Source organism: Cynocephalus volans, chromosome 11 (genome assembly GCF_027409185.1).
Source record: "Cynocephalus volans isolate mCynVol1 chromosome 11, mCynVol1.pri, whole genome shotgun sequence".
NCBI classification, from domain to species: domain Eukaryota; kingdom Metazoa; phylum Chordata; class Mammalia; order Dermoptera; family Cynocephalidae; genus Cynocephalus; species Cynocephalus volans.
The window spans coordinates 127,293,512-127,316,261 of NC_084470.1; the positions used below are offsets into that span (position 1 = coordinate 127,293,512).

Genomic DNA, 22,750 nt, shown 5'->3' on the forward strand with positions numbered 1-22,750 from the left:
AAAAATCATTAAATGTCTCAAAATGAAACTTTATTAATGATTAAGACAGTTGACCATGTATATTTCATGAATGACAAATGTAGAGTTCTTATGAGAACTACATGCATAGACCTAATAGTCTAATATCCAGCACATAAGAGGCACCAGAGTACATTAATTCTTAGCATAATTTTGTTTGTAGAAGAAAATCATATGTTATACCAAGTACCAACAGCCACATAATAAATACTACTCTTGCAAATATTGCTGATTTTGTTGTTTATATAACATTATGAGCTTTCTTCAAAATATTTCTATTAGTATTCTTAGAATTTTTCCAAGACAGAGAAGAAACTGAAGGGAATGCATAGAAAATGCAAATTATCAATGACAAAATGATGATGATATAAAATAATTTGGCAGTTAAGCATTTTTTACTCACATCAATGTAGCTGGCATTTATATAGTTTGACCCTGCATCTCCATTTATCTCAGAGAGTTCAACACGGTTGTAATCATCTGTTTAAAGAAAAAAAATAAATAAACAAGTGAAATAATGAATAATCAATCAGACTAAACACATGAAAATTCCATTCTCGATTGAGTACTCACAAGGAAGGATGTCAACATAACGGTTTTTATTCTGGTTAAAGGGCTTTCGAGCATCCTTGATAGAAAACTTGCTGAAGACCCGTGGAATGCTCTAAAAGACACAAAGATTCTTTTAATCACAGCAGATTTAGTAAAAAATAATTTTCCCCTTACCAGTTATCACTTTGAGCAAATGAGACATCCTGTAAAATATTTTCTTTATATCAATAAACAAGTTGCATATGGTAATTGAAATTAACATTGTCAGAAATTATGCAGAAAAAAGTTTTTCCTTAAAAATTAATGATGAACTACTTTCAGAACAAATCTCGTGAGTGGGATTACATTTAGAATTAGTTGCTGTGCCTCTTTAAAATTCATTTAAAAGCAGATACTTGGATGATTACCTAGAGTACAAATACAAAATTGGCCAAATATGTTTTGTGACACAACTTCATAGTTGGTAATGATACAATAAAGCATAATATTAAAATATTTACTTGCCCCATACTATGATTTTGTCAACCTCTATGAGTCTCTCCTTTGGTCTGTAAATATCTGATAATAATCTCTGCTTTGATTACATTGCAGTATTATGTGGAATAAATTGTAAAGGCAAATGTTTATACAAATACAATTTTAAATGGAATTTTCTTGAAACTTGAGTAGAATTTCTCATTCTATATCAAGAACACCACACACCTGAAATTCAGCCAGGAAAAGTCTTCCTTCATCAGCGATCTTTCTCTTGTAAGTTTCCAACAAAGCATCTGCATGAATTGGCTCCACATTCATGAGCTGTTTTTCATCATCTGTGAACATATTAAAGATTCAGAACCAGTACTATGCCTATCTATCAAATGTTCATACAAATTTCATTAAATTTATATCTTGTATTTATTCCTTAGCTTTTTTTCCATCTCACACACATTCTACCTGGGAAATCTCACTCACATATAAACATTCACCTATAAATCAATGACTTCTAAATCTTATACTTCAGCCCTCTTCTGTGCTTTGTATTTTTCCCTCTACTAAAACGTCTTTCTCTATTTTCTATCCCTAGAGAAAAGATTCCAGATCAAATATCACCACTGTGAGAACATCTGCATTTGTGTTTGATTATATGCATCTTATAACAATTATCATACTTACTTATCTACACTAAAGTTGTTATATTTTCTTTGTATTATTTTCATTTTTAACATATTGTGAAATATTCTAAATTTACACATGAAATAAGAGATGATTAATACCCTTATACTCACTACTCAGCTTAATTCAATCATCTGTTTACACCAAACTATGAAACAAGTTGTATTCAATTGTTATACCCCCAGAGTATAAAAACATTATATACTATGTGAAATAATGTTTGTAAAGAGTAAAAATACACATTAACCATCGAGAGCTATAATTGTATATGGAACTTGAAAAACAGAAGTTTTAGAAGAATAAGAGAATTTAAGCATTAACATTTAAAAAGTCGGTTTCTCCTAATCTCCCATGTCCTGTTGATAGCATTTCTTTCAGTATTCATGTTAATTTTCCCCATTAATCAGATGAAGAATGACTTTGTCCATGAGGGTGGCACGCATGTCTTATTGACCATGGAAACTTTGTGTCCAATCAAAATCATCAAACTGGCCATGTGCGTTTGCTTCTTTGGGTTGCTGGGGACACCTTATATTTATTAATTCTGAATTGAGGGCCATCTTCAAGGTTTTATGGGTGTTGGGTGGGTAAGTTCTAATGCATTCCAAGGTGCAACAGTATCAATCGTGTGACAGAATATTTCTTTGACGCTCTCTTGTCTGCTTTGACTCCTTGAAATGGCTTCTCCATTTCTGCTTAGGATTTTGTTGTCCTGTGCTCTTTCTTCTTCCCTCAGCCTATCCAAACTAATCCAGAGGACACTTTATCACTGATATTTATTAAATTTCATACACTCACCCAGATACTGGTGATAGGCAGTAAATGAGAAGGAAAACCCTCCCTGCCTTCACAAAACTTACATTCTAGTTAGGGGTGGATAGTCAACAAATAAATAAATACATAACACACTGTCAGGTAATGATACACGCTGCAAAAGAAAGTAAAGCCTATTACGGAGCACCAGAGAACCGGCCCTAAAGTTTCTGCACGTGGACTTGGTTCCTGCTCTTGCCAGCGTGACCCTCCGTCACGTCTTCATTCGTTGATCTAGTGTTTTTTTTCACAATCTTAGCAGACCAGATTCCTGCCCTTTCCACGCTCTAGAACCACACACATTCTACCATGGCATTTATCAAGTTGCTTCATATTTGTCAACATATCTGTGTTCTTCTATTAGATTCTAAACCCTTTAGGGGCAGAATCTGTGGCCTGTCACTGCGGTATTCTCAGAGTCCAGGACAATATTTGGCACACACTGGGAACTTCACAGTTGCTTGCTGATTGAATAAACGAGTAAGTTAGTTCAAGTTTCATCACTGTAGCAACAGAGGAAGCCCAGGTTAAATTAAAAATGCCCAGTTCTTATCTAAAATGAACGGATTCAAATGCAATGAAGAAATAGTCATTGGTAAAAATTACGCCTACTTACCCCTTTCCACAAGTTCCTGCTGTTCGTCTAAATTGCTGTAAAAATAAGAAACATAAATTTCAATATTCTTCAGGAACATAGAAGTCAGTTGGCATTCAATTTACATTTAATGAATGTATTGAAGGAAGGAGGGAATGGAAGCAGGGAGGACAGAAGGGGAAGAGAGAAAAGAAAAGGAGGGAAGGCAGGACAGAAGAGGAAGAAAGGAAAGGAAGTCAGGAGAGAGAAGGGGAGCAAAGAAAAAGTGAGGGGGAAAAACCACCAAGAGTTGCCTGCTAGACTCAGAGAAGTGACCTAGAGTCTATGTGGCCAGCTCTTCCTGGCCAAGGAAATACATATAATTCCCCAGACATTTCTCTACTTTCTTTTGTTTTCATCATTTCTAGATCCATAGGACCCACTTTGTACTACAAAAACTAACACACATTCCTTTTACTAGTTATTATTAAAATAAGTCCAAAACGTTATTAGTGCATGTAGGAAACATTAATATTTAATATAAACCAATAAAACCATACCAAAAGTCTTTGGTCAAAAGTGTAGTCATGCACTGGACAGCACCCTGCCTTCTCCAGTCCTCCTGTCTCACTCGGCTGATCCCGTCACTGCCTTATGGACATGTGTTTGCCTCCTTATTACCACCATGGTTATTTTTTAATTCATAAATCAGCTCTTACCAGGATCGTCTTTTATGCAGGTCATAAATTTTATAGAGAACAACAAGCAGGGCTATTGATGTCACAATAATCAGAAATGCCAGAAATATAATCAGTGCTTGAGAATTATCTAGAAATGAAAAATAACACATATTTTGCTAGATTCTTTGAATAATAACCTTTACAGTACTTGCTTCTTAATACTTTTTATTTATTGTGAGGTTTTCAAAAACTAAAAATTGTAGAATGAGACCAAATACAATAAATTCATGATTTTGTGATTTTGGCTATATTATTCAGAACCAATAAAAGCATTTTATATTTAAAGAGCATAATCAGAATATAGGAGATCAATTCTCTTTTGTTCCACTGAAATGCATTTTATGAAATATTATCATTTAGACTGAATTCTCTTTTCGTTGCTTCATTTTGAAGGGATCAAGGAGGTAATCCAGTTGTTATCATATCCTGAGAGAAACTCATATAGTTTAACTTCACATGCAAAAGTGGATAGCTTCCTGAAGGGATCAAGCCTTCTGCCCCACAAAGGTAAGCCCTGTTCCCTGCTCAGTGAAATGTAAAATGAATTAACCAAGGGATAGAAATTGTTTTCTTCTATAGTTAGAATAAGACTTAAATTTTCACTAAATTTCAGTGTGAAATCATGCCCTTTTTCTTAGGGAAAAGGCAGAGAAAAGAGGGTGTATTGGAAATAACCCTTTCTCTGAATTAGTACATTGTACTTTTCATACATAGGAAAAGTACAGCAAAATAAGGCAGTGACGTAAGGGCCTGAGCTACACAACCAGACTGCTTAAGTTCCAGTCTTAGCTCTCTCATTTCCTGCTTGCAAACTTGTCCAGAAACTTTGTTATCTTTGTACCTCTGTTCCCTCCCTAATTCCTAAAATGAAGTTAAATGATTCATAGTGAAGACTTAGCACAGTGCCTGGACTTAACAATTGCTAAGTATTCACTAATTGCAAAAAATATTTTTGAGTCTTATTGTCTGTCAAATACTGCTCTAGATACTTAGGATATCTCAGAAAACAAAACAAACATCCCTTGCCTCATGGGACTTACTTACTTAATAAACATGATAAATAAGTAGCTGATAAAGCAGGTTAAAAGATGGTAAGAGCTGTGGAGCTCAAAAGAAAGCCAGTCCCTGGAGACACAACAGAAAATAAGGCAGAAAAGGTACCAGTCCCTAGGACATTTGCATTTTCTCTGGGGGAAACAGACACTACAGAGGTAAACAAACAGGTGAAAAAATTATATTTTTTTTTTCTTACTTTCTTAAAAAAATAAGCAGGAAAGGAAATAAGGTAAGGAAATAGGGGAACCTATTTTCTAGATGTTCAGTGGAGGTTTTCCTGAGCATGAGACAGTTCAACAACTTGAAAGATAGAAATGACTCAACCAAGCAGCTGCTAGGAACAGCTTGTCTCATGCTTAAAATTTCACGCTCAGGGCCGACCCCGTGGCTCACTCGGGAGAGTGCAGCGCTGGGAGAGCAGCAGCGCTCCCGCCGTGGGTTCAGATCCTATATAGGGATGGCCCGTTGGCTCACTGGCTGAGTGCGGTCACAAAAAAGGACAAAAAAGGACAAAAAAAAAATTTCATGCTCAAATAATGGGAAACTCATAAAAATAGGAATATGGGAAATTAATTTCAGATAGACCTGAGTTTAAATTCTGGCTCTGCCATTTCATGGACTAACAACAGAGAACAAATTGATCAAATTATCTAAACTTAAGTTTCCTCATCTATAAAATAGAAATGATTTTATCCTCTTTAAAGGAGTATTTATACTCATCATATATGAGGGGTTTTTTTTTTAATTCATGGAAAAGATTCATATTATTTATTCACGTATTATCCCTTAATTCTATCTTTCCACAAACTTTTTTGAAGAGCTCTCACATATAAGGATGGATGCAAAGATGAATGTAGATATATGGGTGGATTGTAGCAAATGTTTTAGGGAAGAAGTTCTTGTTGCTACAGGCTCCTAAAATGACCCAAAGTGTCCCGTGCCCTACCTCTAGCTCAAATTCTTTTCACTAAAACTGTTCATCTATGCCTCTGATTAGTGGTATACATGAGTAAATATTCATCGGCATGATTATTTCCAGATTTTGTGGATTAAAACCTCATCAGAGAGGCAATCATCTAATCGCATCACCCCCAAGTAAATCCTTCAAATGAAAGGCTGTTCCCAGCAAAATCAAATATCCTGAAGTGAGATTTTGCACAAACCCGTAGCAAATGACTATGCGTTAGAACTCTAATGGCTACAAATTAATTAAGGTTGGTCCTACAAAAATATTTTTTTATCAGACTTGCCTCGATAAATTTATTAATAATAAAACAGCCAAGTCTTCAAATATGTTGTATGGTCCAAGAACACATGTTTTCTCCCTTTTCTCCAGGAACTCTACAAATATGAAAGAACTGAAAATGGCCTAGATCCGTAATGGCAGAAAGAATGAAAGAAAGGAAGTTAGAGGTGGGGCAATTTCAACGAGCTCTGGAAGGCAGAAAGCACAGGAGAAGAAACCACACTGAAAGCGATAGAAACCAGTCACTAGAAATGCCCAAGTCTGGCGTTTGGAGGAAACATACCCAATGGAAGTTAATCACAGGACAGAAAATGGAACAGCATAATGTCTATTTATAGAAAAAAGAAAAACATACCTTTGAAAAAACCCTCCCAGGGGGAGACAAAAGGTTATTCTCTAAGAAAATTAAATGGGGGTGGTAAGAGATTCAAGGTAATATCGAGCTCAGCATAGAGCAGGGACGAGGCCCAGGACTGCAATTAGGAGGACAAAATAATTGTCTGCATATGAAACGGTCGGAGGTCTGTCTTTCTGCCCTGCTATGAGAATGAATCCCTCACACTTTGTGCTACAACAGTTGATTAATTTCTGGAGATAATACATGTTATCAGAGAAAATAAATCAACAATTCCTTAGAAATCTCCTGAGTCAACCAGCCCTTCTAAGGACCACAGAACTTCTAATCACTTTTGCTGTTGTCTCACTGTAGCTATGATTAGACTGCCAATAAGAACCAACCTCTTAAGAAAACCATCAACATGAAATAAAGATGCTAAATATCATAAATCAAATTATGAGTTCCAAAATGCAACTAATAGGCCCCCCCCAAAAAACTACAAAAAGGAAGCAAAGAAAATTTCTCAGAGATATAATTTTCCAGGTTACAAAGGCCATTAGCATCGAGGAAAATGAATAATACGGTCCATAAGACCAAGCATAAAGAGAAAATCCTAATAGCTCCAGGGGAAAAAAAAATAAGGGAACATACCAAAAAAAACCCGAGAAGAATGACATTAGAAAGCAATACTGGATGCAGCAGAATGAAACGGAAATGCTTTTCTAAATTATAGAATTTTCAGCTTACAATGCTGTGGCTAGTCAAAATATTGATCAAGTGCTGGAGAATACAGATATTTTCATGCATGCAAGAATTAGGATATTTTCTTCTTACACAAGAGGACATACGTCAACAACCAGGGGGAAAAATACATGAGATCCAGAAACACCCAAACGAAACCAGAAGACTGGTGAAGGTAAATCTTAAGATGGCCGGTAAGAGTCCAGATCAAAGCAGGAAGAAACAGGCCCAAGGAGTTCAAATAAGAATGTTGTCAAAATATAGGTGATAAAATGTTATGCCAGGGAAACCCGATGACACAGTTCTAGTAGCTGTACTCTTGGCAACTCACAACCTAATTCTTTCCCTGGAATAGAAGTCACTATTAAAGAGTAAGTATGTCATTTATCTCTTATGAAAATGATATTGTGAGCAAAAGCTTAATAATTATTTTTCTCCTTTATGGAGAAAGGACATGGGATAACTCTCTAGCTCTGCTGACCTGGAAATCTGCTAAAAGTGGAAGATTAGCTATGTCACCAGGAAACATTGCTAATGGTTGAAATGACCTCTGACTGCTAAACTACATCTGAACAGGGAATGCTACATAGTGGGCTTCCCTGAGCAGAGTGCCCTCTCATAACTAAGCCTATCCCTGTTGGCACATCTGGAAGCTATGCCTATGGAGCTATTTTACAAGAGATGCTGGTTCCCTTTGGAACACAGATTCCAAACCCACAAGGTGGTCTTATTCTCTCACATCTCAGTTGCCTCTGGGAGTGTCAAAAAAGAGTCCCTGGACTGCTGTGTGCACTGCTACAAGGATTCCCCTCTAGCTGCCAGACTGCTTCTGGTTCAGTGTCTCTCTGAGTGAAACAGTTCCAGGTCTGGCCAATTAAGGAGTGAGTGTGAAGTGTTCCGTAGAGTGCGTGACCAAGAGTAGGCGATGCAGCTATAATTTATTACTTAATAGGAAAAATTCAATGAAGCTGTTTTTATTGTAAGAATATTACAAAAGAAGAGGCTAAGATGGAAATAAAATCAAAGATATCTGGCTGAATTTGGATGGCATTTAGCATTAGGACCTTTTATTTCATAAATCTGAGGAGGGAGAACTGAAACTTTACACAGAACTTGGTAAAGCAGTTTGGAAAATAGCTGTTTTTAATTCTTCCTTGACTTTGGAAAATAAAGCATCAGTGATTGTGCACATGAGTATGTATGTTAGAGAGAAAGATCTAGAAGTGGCAAAGAGAGTGCCTATCGTTGGTAACAAAGCACATAGAGGCTTAAGTAATTTGATTTTATTTACAAAGTTAACAAGTAGAGGAAGCTTAAAATAGTGTACTAAATATTCTTCCTCTGTAGATTCAGATCAGTAGGCAATGGTAGTAACTCTAGAAAGAGCAGCAAACAACATTGCTTAGAGATACACACACACACATACATGCAAACATATATATGCACACACACGCAGATGCAGTAATCTATAAGGAGAAGTGAAAGCAGAAAAGTGCTTGATCTGGTGAGCAGAACATTGGGTGGGAAATGTGACAGGCAGCTGTTATTTTCATTATTATAATGAAATTTAATTTAAGTTATTTTTTCCATGTATGCTTTTACTTTGATTGAAATATTTTAAAACATCAATGATAGAAATTTAGTTATTAAGGAGTGCTTATTTTAACTCCAGTTGGATAAATCAGGACATATTTTTATCTAATGCCCACTTCCACCAAGAAAATGGTTGAAGGACAGAATAGGATAAAACAGATAATAATCTTTCTAAAACATTACAGAAAACAAAGTTACTAACATGAAAAAACACCATAAATATAGTCATAATTAAGTAGTTGTGCAGATAAATTCTCTTATGAATTATTTTCTAAAATCAACAGTCCTTTAATACTTGGATCTACTAATTTGAATTTAAGATAATTTTTTTAGTATGAGGTTCACCTACATATATGTGTGTTTACCCTGAAAATGTAAAATATCATATTCATGAAAAACACATCAAACAGTTAATAATTAAAGTATAAATATAAAATAATATAGTTTTATAAGTGCTAATATTTTTTTAATACAGGTAAAGTAAATAACCCAGTAACAACTTACAAGATGTTGAACAAGTAATAGAAGCTTCAGGTCCTCTGTGTTCCCCATTGTGACAATATACCTGGATTTCAGTAATAAAAAATAAAATAATTAAGCTTTTCAATATAAATTTATATATTATGATGTAAAACATGCTCATACATTATTTCTCATACGCTGTTATTTATTTTCATTAGAAATATGCTGGTTTGCTTCAATTTAAAGTTGAAACCAGGTCTCATCGATATTTTGTTAAATATTTTTGAAAAAAACTTTTTTGATGGTGAAAAAGATGTAAAGAAATCTTAGCCCATTTAGCAATAATAATAATAGTGTAGGGGAAGGGGGAAAGGATGGGGAGACATTGGATAAGGGGCATAAAGAATAAGTATGATTTGTAACAATGAATATGCTGAAAAAGAATTAATTAAAACATATAATAATAACAGTTATAATCAGCAAGAATAAATAAAACTGGATGAAGAAATAAAATCCAATACAACAAAATATTCACAAATTAAAGTTGAGATCTCCTTCAATATGCTAATATCTTCACAAGTTATTTAAAAAGGATATTCAGTCATATGCTGTTTACAAAAGTTGTACATAAAATGCACATAAATTTTTTAAGGAGAAATGGATACAGGGTAAAGTTCACGGTATAGACATAACTAGCATAAACACCTGTGTCTCTTAATACTTAATACAAATAAAACAAAAGCAATTTAGAAATACAGGGAAACTAAAAGGAGCAAAAAAGCAAGGAGGATCTTTGATAAAAAACAAATTTAGGTAAAAATAGATCTGAATATTATTAAAAGAGATTAATGATAAATATAAATCTGACAAATATATATCTAAGCTTAACCCTATAGAGAATATATCATACCCTCAGTGTTCATAGAATATTTATAAATATTTATTATACATTGATCTGTAAAAAATATTCCATAAATTCCAAAAAGGCAGAAATTGTAAAAGCCAATTATCTTTATAAACTAATAATTAATAACAATAAAAAATTCAGGCATCAGAAATCTAGAAACACTCTCAAATAACATAAATGGAAGACTCTTCCAAACTGCAATTATGGACTTTTAGGAAGTATCAATAATAATAACAGTTCCCTTTAAGACTCTATTCATTAAATTTTATGAACAAACATCCAGAAATTAGTGACAAACAATATAGACATGGGATACAGTTATAATTTTACCAAAGGACAATTCATAGCCTTAATTTTTTTTAACAATAAAAAAAGAAAGAATGGGGGAAACACTTTTAACCCCAAAGCTACCAGAAACACATCAAAAGAAACCTGTGAAAAAGAAAAGTAAGAAACTAATAATAGATGAACTTTATTCATTTATTAATCAGAGATCACAATAGTGAGTAAAACTGAAATGATCACTCCCTCATGAAGGTGTAAATATGGTAGACGAGACAGAAATAAACATAAAAACAAGTTATGGTAAATATAATGAAGAAAAGAAAAGACTGCCTTTTGGACCATGGGGGATGAGAATTGGTAACTAAATGATTATCTCCTACTTTGGATTTTAAAATTGTATTTTAATATGATATTCACATATTTTTCCAAAATAACATAATGTTTGAGGAGTGGCAGAAGAGAATTCTAGGAATAGAGAAGAAGTGAGTTAAGATGCCTTCAGAGAGTCAAACCTGGGTGTATTTGAGAAACTAAAAGGAAACCGGTGTGCCTGGTGCTTAATGGGCACTGGGGAAGGAGTGGAAAATGAAGTGTAATGTACGAAGATACAGTAATAACAAAATTACATGGACTATCTTTGGAAAAAATGTAAATAGCAACTCACTCAACAAGAGTAAAATATCTGAAAAGACTAATCATATTGGAAAAAAAATAAACGGTTCTCAAAGAATTCCTCTACACTAAAGAGATCAAAAGAAATTTTTCAGGGAACTAATTATTCCTATACTATTTAAAGTTATGTAATAAAGGAAAACAGAAAAATATCACCAATTTGTTATATCAGGTTAGCATAAGCTTTATACCAAAAACGTAACCAGAATTATGTGCACTCAGACCTGTGTTAACACCACCTCTACCTGCTTATTGAATGACCGCGCTATTCATAAAGACTTAATAAAATATTAAGCTGTTGATTTCAATAATACTTTACAGGAATAATACACAATGACAGAGCAGTGGGGTTTTTTCCCCCCTTGGAATGTGACAATGCTTTAGACTTAGAAAACCTACTGCTAGAATTCACCATATAAACAGATCACACCGTGTCATCACAACAATGGCACACATGTGACAAATAGTTTAATATCCTTAATATCCAAAGAGCCTCCCCAAAGAAAACTGGACAAAAGAGGTAACGGACATATTACCACATGAATAACAGTAACAAAATTATATTTTTCCTCAACAGCAAGTTAAAAAGAAAACCCAAAACATTAAAACAAAAAGAGATACAAATACTGTATTTCACCTACTAAACATCAGAGTAAAAGAAGGGCATGTTCAGTGTTGGTGAGCATCTCAAGAAACAGTCATTTCATATATTGATTCATTGATTCAAAAGGTTAATTTGGAGCTTTTATAGAAAAAAAATGATAAGTATCAAAAAATATTAAAATACATGTAAATTCCTGTTAAGCCAATCAATTCACTTCTAGGAATTTATTAAACATAAATGATTAAAGACAAAGATTTTGCTATTGAACATAAGTGTGTTTACTGAATTTGTTTATATTAGAGACCAACATATAGTTAGTAGACTGTGACAAAGCCATATGATAGAATCCTATACAACCATGAAAAATCTCATCGTCGTAAAATATTTAACATGGAAAGAAAGGCGTGATATAGTGATATATGAAAAATACAGTTTACCAAACTGTGTATTCTGAATATTGATATTTATTAAATGTATGTGAATATTCATTATATATTATTGAAGTATATACACAAGATATGATCAGTAGAAAGTGAGATTATGGACATTTTTAATTCTCTGTTTCATTGGTGTTTTCTAGTATTTATTTCTAGTATTTTCTAATTTCAAGGTACCTGTGAAATTTTTGCAATTGAAAAATTCACATTAATTAAGAAAAAAAGCCAAAGTAAAGAAAAGATTTGTCAAAGTATTATTTTCTTGTGCATAAAATGGTGTTTCTTGACAGAAGAGCAATACTTTAACTATTATTAAATCACATCAAAATTCTAAAATATTCCAATAGAACATTTGCTTTAAACCGCTGTTTTTAGTCCTAGTGATAAAAAGTTTGGAGTCAGATTTTTGAGACATATAAAGTGATTCCATTAGACATCAAAAATTATCAAGCTCAAGTGAGCAATTGCTCAGATGTTATTCAAATACTAGATATCAACCATTATTATGTATATTGGTACTATAGTGGTTATAGAAAACATAACCTTACCTCAAACTTATAGTTTGTTGAATATTGAAGATTTTCTACAAGGAAATTGCAGGTAACTTTTGATTCATGTCTAACTAGAGTATCTCCAGTTTTAACTTCCAAGTGGTAGCTTGCATTGGGGCCATTAATGTCCTTAGGAGCCTCACATATAATAAGCATACTATTATCTGATTTCTGGAGGACACTCATGTTCACAACTTCACCTGGACCTATCAAAATAAAGAAAGATTTACTATTTTAATCATTTGACAAATGAATATTTAAATTACTTGACAATACATGCATCCAGTATAAAGTATTTAGTAATGTTGGTTTTGGGGTTTTGGATGATAGTGCATTAAGAAAATAAAGCTATAACAGAGCATCTAAAAATAAATTCTCTATTTATTCAGTGTTAGCATATAGGTTGCACTTGAAACCATGAGAGTTCATGCACTCCCTGAAGGAGAGTGTGTAGAATTAGAGAAGAGAGAAAAAGGGTGAGTGGGGGTGGGGAGATAGAGAGGACGGAAGGGAGGGGAAATTATGGTGATTGGGAGACCCCCATACCCCACCACATGATCCAGGCCCTCTTTTTCTGAAATGCTTACATTTTCCTGGCAAACACCTGGATGCATTCTTCAGGAGCAGTAACAAATTGCCTTCATTTTCTGTGATATCACAGAAACTCGGGAAAATAACAAAAGAAAAGAAATCCAAGACCTGGACTTTTTAAACCAGAACCTAAAGGATGTTAAGGGTATTTTAGGTTCAGCCCTGAATAGAACCACTTTTCTTCATGAGCCTGGTGCAGGTCACGGACTCTAGCTCTAGATGCTGCCTTACACACAGGCATTTCTTCTTTCCTGTCCTTAACGGAGGTTAACATACACCTAAAAGGCAGATCTAGCTTTGGCCGTGCAAACTATGAAGACATCATAAGCTAGCAGCAGCCAAGCTAAATGCCACTGAAAGCAAACCTCAAATGGGAAATGTGACATAAAATAAAATAGTAGGTAGTTCAGTGTAATAAACAGAAAAAAATGCTAACAAAATATTTTATTTTATGAATTGGTTTATCAAGTGAACAGAGGTTAGTAAGTTAACACTTTGATACTCTGTGGGACATGAATTGTCTGGTTTCAGTTAATATTTCTAGATAGTAAAGACAATAACAAACATTGCATTTTTTATCTAAGTTGGTTGGGTACTTAATTGCTTGAAATCTTACAAGTCGTACCAGTTAATATGGCCCCAGTCTTCATTCTCACAATTCTGAAGAATACAGAGAACCCAGGATAACAGTTTTTAAATTGTTTTATTTTAAATCATTATAAACCTTAGATGTTAACAAGTGTGCCAGCTCAATGTGTTTCCCAAATGAAGCATAAAGATAGATGTATTGTAGACTAAAAAAAATCATACTTTGCTCCTTGTCATTCATGGAAACCAGCATTAAAGCATAAAACTCACGGTCTGCATTTGTTCGAAAATTGCATTTCACAGCAGTTCCATTACGCTGCACTTTTGCTTCGATGTAGGCATACAATGATACACTATACTTTGTAAAAGGCTTTAAATTTTTCAAATCGTATCTGGTCTCGTTTTTATTCAGACTGAAGCAGTATTCACCTCAGGGGAAAAAAAATGGAAAAATTTAGTGAGTCATTAAAAGTCAGGATTACCACATATTTAATTTAGTCTCCACAGGAGATCATTCCAAGCCAACTCCAAATAATGAGTAATTAAGGAATAGGCACGTCATTGATACGCAGAAGTACACCAGTTATCCGGAAAGATATTAAACAAATTCAATTATTATAAATACACTCACATATTAAAAAATTAAGGTTTCATACATTAATTTGGCACATAAAATATTTAATAAGTTCAGACACATTTGTGAAGATGGTCTCTTTTCTTTCTGAGAAAATACAGCCCTCAGTGGTTACTATCAAAGTCTTGAGTTGTGAGGTTTCAGAATGACTATTTTTTAGTGAACCTTTTCTGATATTTAACCTCCAATCTTTGAACACTGATATTAGCTAGTGGTTTGGACTTTAGGAGCAGAATCCATTTGGCCACCAACAACTAGGTCTACACTATCATACTAATTTAAATATTATAGTAACTCATGGGGCGATGAGAATAAGCAAAAGCTTCAAGCTTGCAGTGGGGTCCGAGCTGTTCATTGAAAGGTAAATGAAACTGAATAGGTGTAAGGGAGAAAGGAAAACTTTACAAATGAAAGAAGGAATGTTTGAGTTTAAGGATAAACCTGATTAGGACAGCAGATTCTGGCTGGGAAGGAATATAAGAGGTGGGATCTTGCTGAAGTGTATCCTAACATTCAGGCAGAAGAGTTAGCACTTGTTAAGTGAAAAAATCATGAGCCACTGACTATTTTTGAGTAGCCAAGTAACACCAGGAAAGATAGGTTAAAGGAAGATCAGAGCTGCTGCATGTTACTGAATAACAGTTACAGTGATAATCATAGTAATATCAATAGTGATACAAACAATGAATAGCTTACTCTATGTGCCAAACACTGTTTTAAGTGGTGTAACATTAATTAATTAATTCAACCACCACCATAACCCGATCAGATGGTACTCTTGCTATCATACCATTTTACAGATGAGAAAACTGAGCCAGAGAGATAAAGCCATCTGTCCATAGCCTCACGGGAAAGGAAAAATGAAGCCAGGATAGAACTCAGGCATTGAGGTTCTAGAGACCGTGCTTCAGTCTTCACCATTTCACGTACTGTCTCGTGTGGAAGAGGGGACAAGGGCCTGCAGAGGGGCCAAGCTTTATTTTGGTTTGGATACCTCACTTCTCTGGTGCAGATGGATGTGCCGGTGGACTTTCAAGAGCAGGACAGGAAAAGATCTAATAGGTATTTATTGTCTCTGTTACTTACACATAAAGTGGAGGTTATAGTAATATCTCCACATCATCATGGGATTCTAAATAGTCGGTGAGATAAAGTGACTGTTCTAGCCTAATTAAAAGTGTCTGTTTTCCAGAAATCCCCAAAGCTGGGGTTAACTGATTTATAACTGCCGACACAGTTCTGCCCAGTCCCTAGTGAGAATTCTCTGAGGGCAGAAAAGGTGTGAGCTCCAGAACTGTAGGCTTCTCCCAGCTCCTCATATGGAGTCTGGCTTCTAGGACAATGCCTGACTTCTTATTAGGATAAAATCCAAGTGTCAAGATGCTGGTCTCAAGGTCAAGCTGGCTTCCATTCAGTGTTCCAATTTTGTATGTTTGCAGAGTTATGATCCAGAGTGGAGGCTGAATTCGGTTATCAGTCGGACAGTTCTGGGGAAAAGAGCACACATGGCCTGATATTGTCCAGCCTCCCAGTCTTTCTCCTCCAAACTTGTTCAAGTGTTATATTTGGATAGGTGTAAATTTGGCTAACACTACGTAAGAAAGAGCTATACTAGTTGCAAAAAAACCCAAATAAAACAAAACTTCAGATTGCTAATAACTAGCTCTTAACCTAGTTATGGAAATAATCTTTCTTATCCTAATTATGCAAATACAGTGCAAATGCAGCCTTTTTAAAAAAAGCTGTATAGAACACAAAGGAACTGTAAACATACCAAATTTTCACCACGTACTCTGGCATTCAAAATACTCATAGAGAAAGTGTAGAAACTGATGAACACAGAAAGGGATGGTGAGTAGCATGTTCACAAAAGAGAAAAGAAAATGAAGCAAAAGGTTCTCACAGAAGCCAAGCAAAGAGAGGTTGGAAAAGAGGTGACCAAGAAAGCAAAGAGTATCTAATTGTCTTCTGCTTTACCTCTCTGGAATTTTCATTTTTCCTTTCTAATAGCACCTAACTTTTGAAATTACCATAACTTCAAATATATTGTACGTATTTCTTCTCCACAGCATTTGAGTCCGCTTGTGCTAATTTCAAAGCTACATGTGTCATTTAACTGCTTTAGTAGGCTGATTATTAAGATTGTTAATAATGTTATCAAGATATAAAATAACATGCTAAAGATAGATAGTTGTTTACTTTTCAAATTTTGGAATTTGTGTCTTGTTCCTTCCTGCAAATACAGAGACAGAATTCTATGAGATGTTCAGTTCAATCCTACCTTAACCTCTCGGTGAAGGATTAGAGAGAGGGCTACCCCATCTGCTGAGGTTGTTCTGAGATGCTTCTTTGATACTCATGGCTCTCTACAAACATTTTAGATACTTTAAGTTGTATAGAAGATGTTTGTTCTCTTAAATAGCCTCTCATTTAAAGGTTTCGTGGTTAACTCATCATAGCAAATTTTTTTGACTACATTTATTTCTTTAGAAGTCAGATTATAAACTAGAACTATGTTCCAAGATTCACCAAACTGGCCTCAGTGGCAAAATGGATTCATGTTCATTTCTATTTTGAGTATATTAACTGGAGCGAGCTTTGGAAGGTGTTTGTTTGTTTATTTGGTGGCCTGAATAATGAGTTCAAAGCAGTGCAAATCACTTACATAATATTTGGAAGACAGTAATGTGTATTACCTTTTAGAAATTTTCTATCTCCAGGCTTTGGATTACAAAGATTGGAACTAAGACAGATCAAGAAAGATAAGCGAGTCCTGGAAATGTCCTGAGCTTTAGTCATTTCTGGAGCTGGACAACACTTATGAATGAAAGCAGTTCTAAAATCAAGGCATGGGGATGCCCACCATAGTCTCTATGCATGAAGTTCTATGGCTCACTGGTTCAATCCACATTTTCAGTACTTTCAACTTGTGGGTTTCTCTTTCCTAATACGGAATTAAATTTTATACAAATTACCTGACTTATTATGATAACAAAGAGTAAACTTATGAAATAAATTTTGAGGGGGATTCCAGGTGATTACTCCTCCGTGTGAACTTTCATTACGACAAACCAGAATCTGAGGCTCTCCTGGAACTGTGGAAAGAGTAAGAATATGTAATATGAAAAATAAGGCATGGAAAAAAATTCTTCATATTATAAGCATGCATTATTAATGCCATATTTTGACTAATTATGAATGAATAACGAAATGCAAAGAAAGATGTCTGTGTTTATTTAATTCTCTTTAGAGTAAATTACTTTAACAAAGTAAATGTCACTCCAGAAAGGCATGTGGAACCTAAGCATTCCACTGACAGAGAGATCTGAAACCACCCCCTTTCCTCTTATACATTATGGTCCAGGTATCTTGGGATTTTCAGATTTCACCATGCTGAAAATCTGGCATTTCTAGCACTGATAAATTTAGCAATCATTATTTGAGTGGCACTTACTCAAGAACCAGAGATGAAATATGTAATAAATGTTTAAATAAAATTTATGAGGTATAATTTACATTAAAACACCCCATTTGAGACATAGTTTGATGAGTTCTGATGAACGTATACATCCATATATCCACCACCAACATTCAAAATACAGAAAATTTCCATCATTCCGAAAAGTTGCTCTGTGCCACTTCCCAGTAAGCTCAGCTCTCTTGTCCAACCCCACACACCCTCTAGCCTGCTTCTGGTTACAATAGATTTAGTTAGTTTTTTCATCTATTTCATATAAATAAAATTAAACAGCAATTATTTTTTTTATATCTAGCATATTTCACTCAACAAAATGTTCTGGACATTCATTCATGTTGTTGAAAGTGTGAGTGATTACTTTTCTTTTTATTCATCAGTAGTATTCTGTTGCAAAGATATGAGCGCACTTCAAAAAGTTCGTTTATCATAAAGTCCCATTTATCAAAAAATTTCATTTTATGTTTCTTGCTGTTTCTCTCCTACCTGAGTAAGGCATGAAGATATTCTTCAATGTTTTTGATTAGACATTTTCACAATTTCATAGTGTTTAATTCTGGAATTCATTTCAAGTTAATTTTTGTGTTTGTTGAAAGATAAGGGCTAATGTTCATTTTTTTCTATAGGGATACCAGAATCATTTGTTGAAAAAGACTTTCCCCCACTGAAATACCTTAGTGCTTTTATTAAATATAAAAAACAGTTTCCTGGGATTTCTATTTTGTCACACTGATTTATAAAGACTGTAATAACATTAGTACTTATATAAAAAATATTTTTCTAGTTATGCTGAGGACACAGTTTTTATGTAGTTTTATTGACTCTTCTTGCAGATTTGTATTATTTTGCAGGATTATTTGGAGATACGGATTTAGGCAGCCCCTTTAGTCTTCAGCTATTCCTTCTAAATGAAATTTAGAATCTCTTTAATATGTTCTGTCAGAAATACTGCAATATTATGATTAACAAACAAGTTCAGCAATGTGGCAGATTGCAAGATCAATACAGAAAAATCAGTTATATGTCTATATACTAGCAAAGAACAATTTGAAAATAAAATTGAGAAAACAACATGATTAAGATGGCACTGCTACCCCAGGTTGATCTACAAATTCAATGCTACCCCTATAAGAATTCCAGCTGTCTTCTTTGTAGAAACTAATGAGTTGATCTTAAAAATTCATATGGAATTTCAAGGGCCCCAGATATTCTAAACAATCTTGAAGAAAAAGAACAAATTTAAAGGCCTCATGCTTCCCGATTTCAACACTTATTACAAAGCAATAGTAATCAACAGTATTGTGCTGGTATAATGATAAATATGTAAATCAATGGAGTAGAACTGAGAATCCTGAAATAAACTGATCATTATGGCCAACTAATTTTTTATAAGAGTGGCAAGACCAGTCAATGGGGAAATAATAGTATTTTCAGTAAACGGAGCTACGACAGCTGGATACCCACATGTAAAAGAGTGAAATTGGACCTTTACCTTGCACCATATACAAATTAACTCAAAGTAGATTACAGAGCTAAGTTTAAGAGATAAATATATAAAGTCCTTAGAAGAAAATAGGAATAAATCTGCATGACTATGGATTTGACAATGAATTTTTATATATGACACCAAAAGCAAGAGCAACAAAAGCAAAAAATAGATAAATTGAACTTCATCAAAATTAAAAACTTATGTGCTTTAAAAGTTATCAGAAAAGCAAAAAAAAAAAAACTCACAGAATGAGAGAAGATATCTTTAAATCATAAATCTAACAAGAAACTCATGTGTAGAATATATTAAAAATTCTTACAACTCTATAAAAAACAATCCAGTTGGGTACAAAAGAAATTGAATAGATAAAAGATACACAAATGGCAAAAAAACACGTGAAGACATATTCAATAACTTTAGTCATTAGAAAATGCAAATCAAAACCACACTGAGATAACACTTCACACCAACTAGCACGGCTAAAATAAAAAAGACAGTTAATAACAAGTGTTGATGGAGATTTGGAGAATTGGAACACTTATCCATCGCTGGTAGGAATGTCAAATGGTGCATCCACTTTGCAAAACAGATTGATAGTTCTTCAAAATGCAAAACATAAAGTTGCAGTATGACCCCAAAATTCCAATGTTAGATATACACCCAAGACAAAAACAAAACATATGTGTACACAAAAACTTGTATATGAATGATCATAACAGCGTAATTTATAATAGCCAAAAAGTGGAAACAGCCTAAATGTCACTCAGCTGATGAAGGGACAAAAAAAGTGAGCTCTATTCATACAGTGGAATATTACTCAAGAATAAAAATAATGATACATATTACAACATAGATACACCATGGAAATGTTATGCTAAGCAAAAGAAGCCAGTCACAAAGATGAAATATTGTATGATCCAATGCATATGAAATGTCTGTAACAGGCAAATCCATCCAGACAGAAAGTAGATTAGTGGTTGCCTAGGGACGGGGGGCTGAGGGGAAAATAGGAAGTGACTGCCAACAGATACAGGGTATCTTTTTGGTATTATGAAATGTTCTAAAATTGATTCTGGCGATAGCTGCACAACTCTGAATATATTAAAAACCATTGAATGGTACACTGGTTCAATGTACAATTCAATTGTATGTTGAATCATGTGGTTTGTGAATTAACAATAAAAAAAAAAACCAAAAAGAATGTGGCTTCCTTCATAATGATCTTACAAAAATCCCCCTTCTTTCTTGAGTGAAATGATAAATAAAATGGCCAAATTGCTATTTTCCAAGAATGCAGGATTTCTGCATTACTGGGATAAATCTTAATAATGGTATATCATTTTTACTCCACTTTGCTATTATTTCATTTACTGTTTAGTTCCTGTGTTCACAGGAGAGGCAGGTGTCGGTATATCTTACCTATTGCTTTCTACTTAGTATTCTCTTTCCCTCTCTTTCTCTTTCCTTCTCTCTCTCTCTTCCTCCTCCTCCTCTTTCTCTTTTGTTCCTCCTTCTGCTCCACCTCCTCTTCCTCCTGCTTTTTCTTCTTCCTTTACTCTCCTTCACCCACTTATCCTCCTGGGATATGTGCAATTTTTATTCCATAATTTTCTTCTACAGCGTATAGGCAATACCATCCACTTCTCCCTTTTTTGTGTGTGAGTACTCACAAATTGTCATACATATAATTAACAATTTTTTCTAGCAGATTCTAAATTTAATTGGAATCTCTTTACTTCTCCTAAACGAGACTAGAACAGTGGCACTTTTTCATTTCCTTCTGTCTTACATCCTCCCAAATGCTATTATTTCTCAGGATTGTACTTTCCAGTTGTTATTAGTTATCATGATCTTGTTATTACCTATATTGCTGGTAATAAAAATAAGAAGTAATGATAATTTTGCACTGCTGGTAATAACAAGAAGAAGTAATAATAATTTCTATTTTTCCCTAAGTACTTAGATCTACCACTGAGTTATATTAATTTCATGGCTCACTTTACTTCTGTCAGAGGCAGGATTTGAGAGAGGGCACAGGGTGCTGAAGCACACCAAGAAGGAGAAATAAAATAGGAAATGAATGAACAAAACATTTTACTTATTTCATAGTTTTGTTTCCAACATAATAACTGATCATTTGAAAAAAAATGAATTTTGACAGAAGTTTGTGCCCTATGTAATTTACCTTTAAATTCAACTTTAAAAACTGATAAAATGTTTTCCAAAATCCTTTTTCTAACTTATACGATCATTTTCTGTGATTCTTAAAAAATCATAAGAATATGAAAGAGAAAGCAATTTTACATATAAATGTAGGTAATATACTCACTTCCAAAATCTGTTTCAACAATTTTACTTGTACTGATAAACTTATGAAGATTATAGAATACTTCTGAATCACAAGTATAATTATGTTTGGGTTCAAGGTTTTTTAATTCAATTTGCTTCTCATAAAATGTTGAATTATCTGAAAGAAATAAGTATTGCATACGAATATATTAATACAATGTATCACATATAACTTTCTTTTCTGATTTCACATTTATAATACTGTACTTATCTACTAGATTGAAAATCTATGCAATAGTCAAAATATTAAGTTAAAGATCTTGAAAATATTTAGCAAATACAACTTAGTTTAAGAGCATCTCTAATTTAACTGATGAAATGAGGCATCAGTTCATTATTCTCTGTACAGAAACTGGGAGTGCACCTTAATTAGCCTTTGCTTAATTGATTTTCTAGATAGACCATTTTTTACCATCAGTCTGTCAACATTAGCCCTTGCTTTCCGCATACTGCTTGCCTCACAGCCATGCGTCCGTGCTCTGATGATTACATGACGATCACAACCAGGACCGCCCACTTTCCATCATGTGTGTGTGCATGCGTGTGGGTGCACGCACATCTGTCTGTCTGTCTGTATTGCCAAATACTGCCTGGCAGATGACCTTATACCAAGGGTGGGAGAGTCTATCTTATTAAATTCAAATATACTTAAAGAAAAAAAAGCTCTCAATTATTGCTCCCCTCAATTCAAATGCAAACTCACTCTTAGAAGTGCCATTCTATTTCTGCTTTCTTGTTATCTAAGTTTTCCTGAACTTATGTATGAATTTTGCTGATGGAGGAATGACAGAGTAAACTCTTGAACCATGAAATCTTATATGTGTTTTCCCTTCCTTTCTAACAGAGCATGAGTGTCATTTTTCTCTTCTAACACTTTCTCT

At 34.1% G+C, this 22,750-nt stretch overlaps 1 protein-coding gene across 1 annotated transcript in view; it reads right to left on the reverse strand.

Annotated features, from left to right (window-relative positions):
* The window catches only part of PTPRC (protein tyrosine phosphatase receptor type C), a 106,314-nt gene that overhangs the window by 19,003 nt on the left and 64,561 nt on the right, over positions 1 to 22,750 (reverse strand). Inside the window, exons 9-18 of the mRNA XM_063113480.1 lie at positions 21,850 to 21,987; positions 17,532 to 17,651; positions 14,193 to 14,351; positions 12,741 to 12,949; positions 9,330 to 9,390; positions 3,832 to 3,940; positions 3,155 to 3,189; positions 1,273 to 1,382; positions 592 to 682; positions 422 to 498 (exon numbers count right to left, since the gene is read on the reverse strand). Of these exons, the coding sequence (XP_062969550.1) occupies positions 422 to 498; positions 592 to 682; positions 1,273 to 1,382; positions 3,155 to 3,189; positions 3,832 to 3,940; positions 9,330 to 9,390; positions 12,741 to 12,949; positions 14,193 to 14,351; positions 17,532 to 17,651; positions 21,850 to 21,987 (1,109 nt within the window). The remainder of the gene's footprint in view (positions 1 to 421; positions 499 to 591; positions 683 to 1,272; positions 1,383 to 3,154; positions 3,190 to 3,831; positions 3,941 to 9,329; positions 9,391 to 12,740; positions 12,950 to 14,192; positions 14,352 to 17,531; positions 17,652 to 21,849; positions 21,988 to 22,750) is intronic.